The sequence below is a fragment of the Colletotrichum acutatum genome, assembly GCF_030867785.1.
Source record: "Colletotrichum acutatum strain CBS 112980 chromosome Unknown BDZ83scaffold_370, whole genome shotgun sequence".
Classification (NCBI taxonomy): domain Eukaryota; kingdom Fungi; phylum Ascomycota; class Sordariomycetes; order Glomerellales; family Glomerellaceae; genus Colletotrichum; species Colletotrichum acutatum.
Genome location: NW_026849364.1, coordinates 1 through 1,416, shown reverse-complemented (window position 1 = coordinate 1,416; position 1,416 = coordinate 1). Strand labels below are relative to the sequence as shown.

At 24.2% G+C, this 1,416-nt stretch overlaps 1 protein-coding gene across 1 annotated transcript; it reads left to right on the top strand.

Annotated features, from left to right (window-relative positions):
* Positions 1 to 952: 952 nt before the first annotated feature.
* Positions 953 to 1,201, top strand: BDZ83DRAFT_596055 (uncharacterized protein; the record flags this gene model as incomplete). The annotated part of the gene is made up of 1 exon (XM_060506844.1): positions 953 to 1,201. A coding segment is annotated over one exon (249 nt), but the record flags the coding sequence as incomplete, so codon positions are not given.
* Between the last annotated feature and the right edge of the window lie 215 nt (positions 1,202 to 1,416).

Genomic DNA, 1,416 nt, shown 5'->3' with positions numbered 1-1,416 from the left:
TTTTATAAGCTATTAAAATTACTTTACTAAGCTCTATAATCTTTACTAATACTCTATAGTTTATAAAAACCTAGAAAAGTTAAATTAATAAATCCTTTAAGCACTAATTAACCGTATTTTAATTCTTTACAAAGCGCTAGTTATTAAAGAATTTATTTTTAACTTAAGTAACTAACTCTTTTATTATATAAGCGGAGTACTAGAATATAGACTTACTATCCTTAATTTAGTGCTTATATTTACTAGTATTTACTATTAATTTAATACTTTAATTAATATTATAAAAAAAGAACGCGACTATAGTAAATAGTAATAATATTTTTAAAGTATTATTAACGATAAAGAGGTCCCCGCTATTTATTAAACTGATTATATTTATAGCGGCTCTAATAAAGAGACCCGATTTAATAAACAAAACTAACGTAGCCGCGGCACTATTAATAAAAAGTGCTTTATTTACTATAAAACCGGCTACTAATTAACTAAATACTTAGAAAAAGAACGACGTCGAGTATACTAAAAATATAAAAATAATAAAGGAAAAAACAAGAGATTTATACTAAGCTTTTACTTATAATTCTTTACGTTTTATAAAGGAATTGCCCTTACTAAGGACGATAATAACGATAAAAACGTTATAGTTTAGTACTTTAATAGTCTTAACTTTAATTACAAAGATAATAATAACGAAGTCTAGATTTCATTAACTTACTTTATAACGACTATAAATAAAAAGACTTTTATAAATATCTTTGCTATTTAAATAATAAAGTATAGCTTTACGGGTACTACTTCTATTAATAGGTTAACTAAACCTATAGAATTAATAACCTCTTTTTTATTACTTAAAAAGTACTCGTTAAATAATTTTTAAAGTATTATACTTAATACTAAAGTAGCGGAATTCTTAACTACTAGCTACCCTTAACTTCTTACTTTATAAAGATAACGGCCTAAAGTTATTTTTAATATTTCTAAAACTAGTAAAATAAATATCCGCTTTAATAATAACGAGCCCGTAAAGTCGTTAGGATCTATAGTCGTTAATACCCTATTTAGTAATATTACTTTTTACCTTTTACTAACTAATACTTCTTTTTTATATTATTTAAAGGATATAGATAAACTAGGAGTATACTTTAATAATATTAATAACCTATTAGTTAAAAGAGACGTTATAGTATTTATTATTCGTAAATAGGGATACCCTTAGCTTCTATTCTTTAATAACGAAAAGGCTATTATTAACTACTTAACAAAAGGTAAATTACGCTATCTATATTATCAATTTAGACATTCTTTAGTCCCTCGCCTCTTAAAATTACTCTAATAGTCTAATAACGATATAGAAATCGCGGCCCTTAAAAAACTTATAGAAATATATTAATAATACTAACTTAATATAGCCGCCCCTAG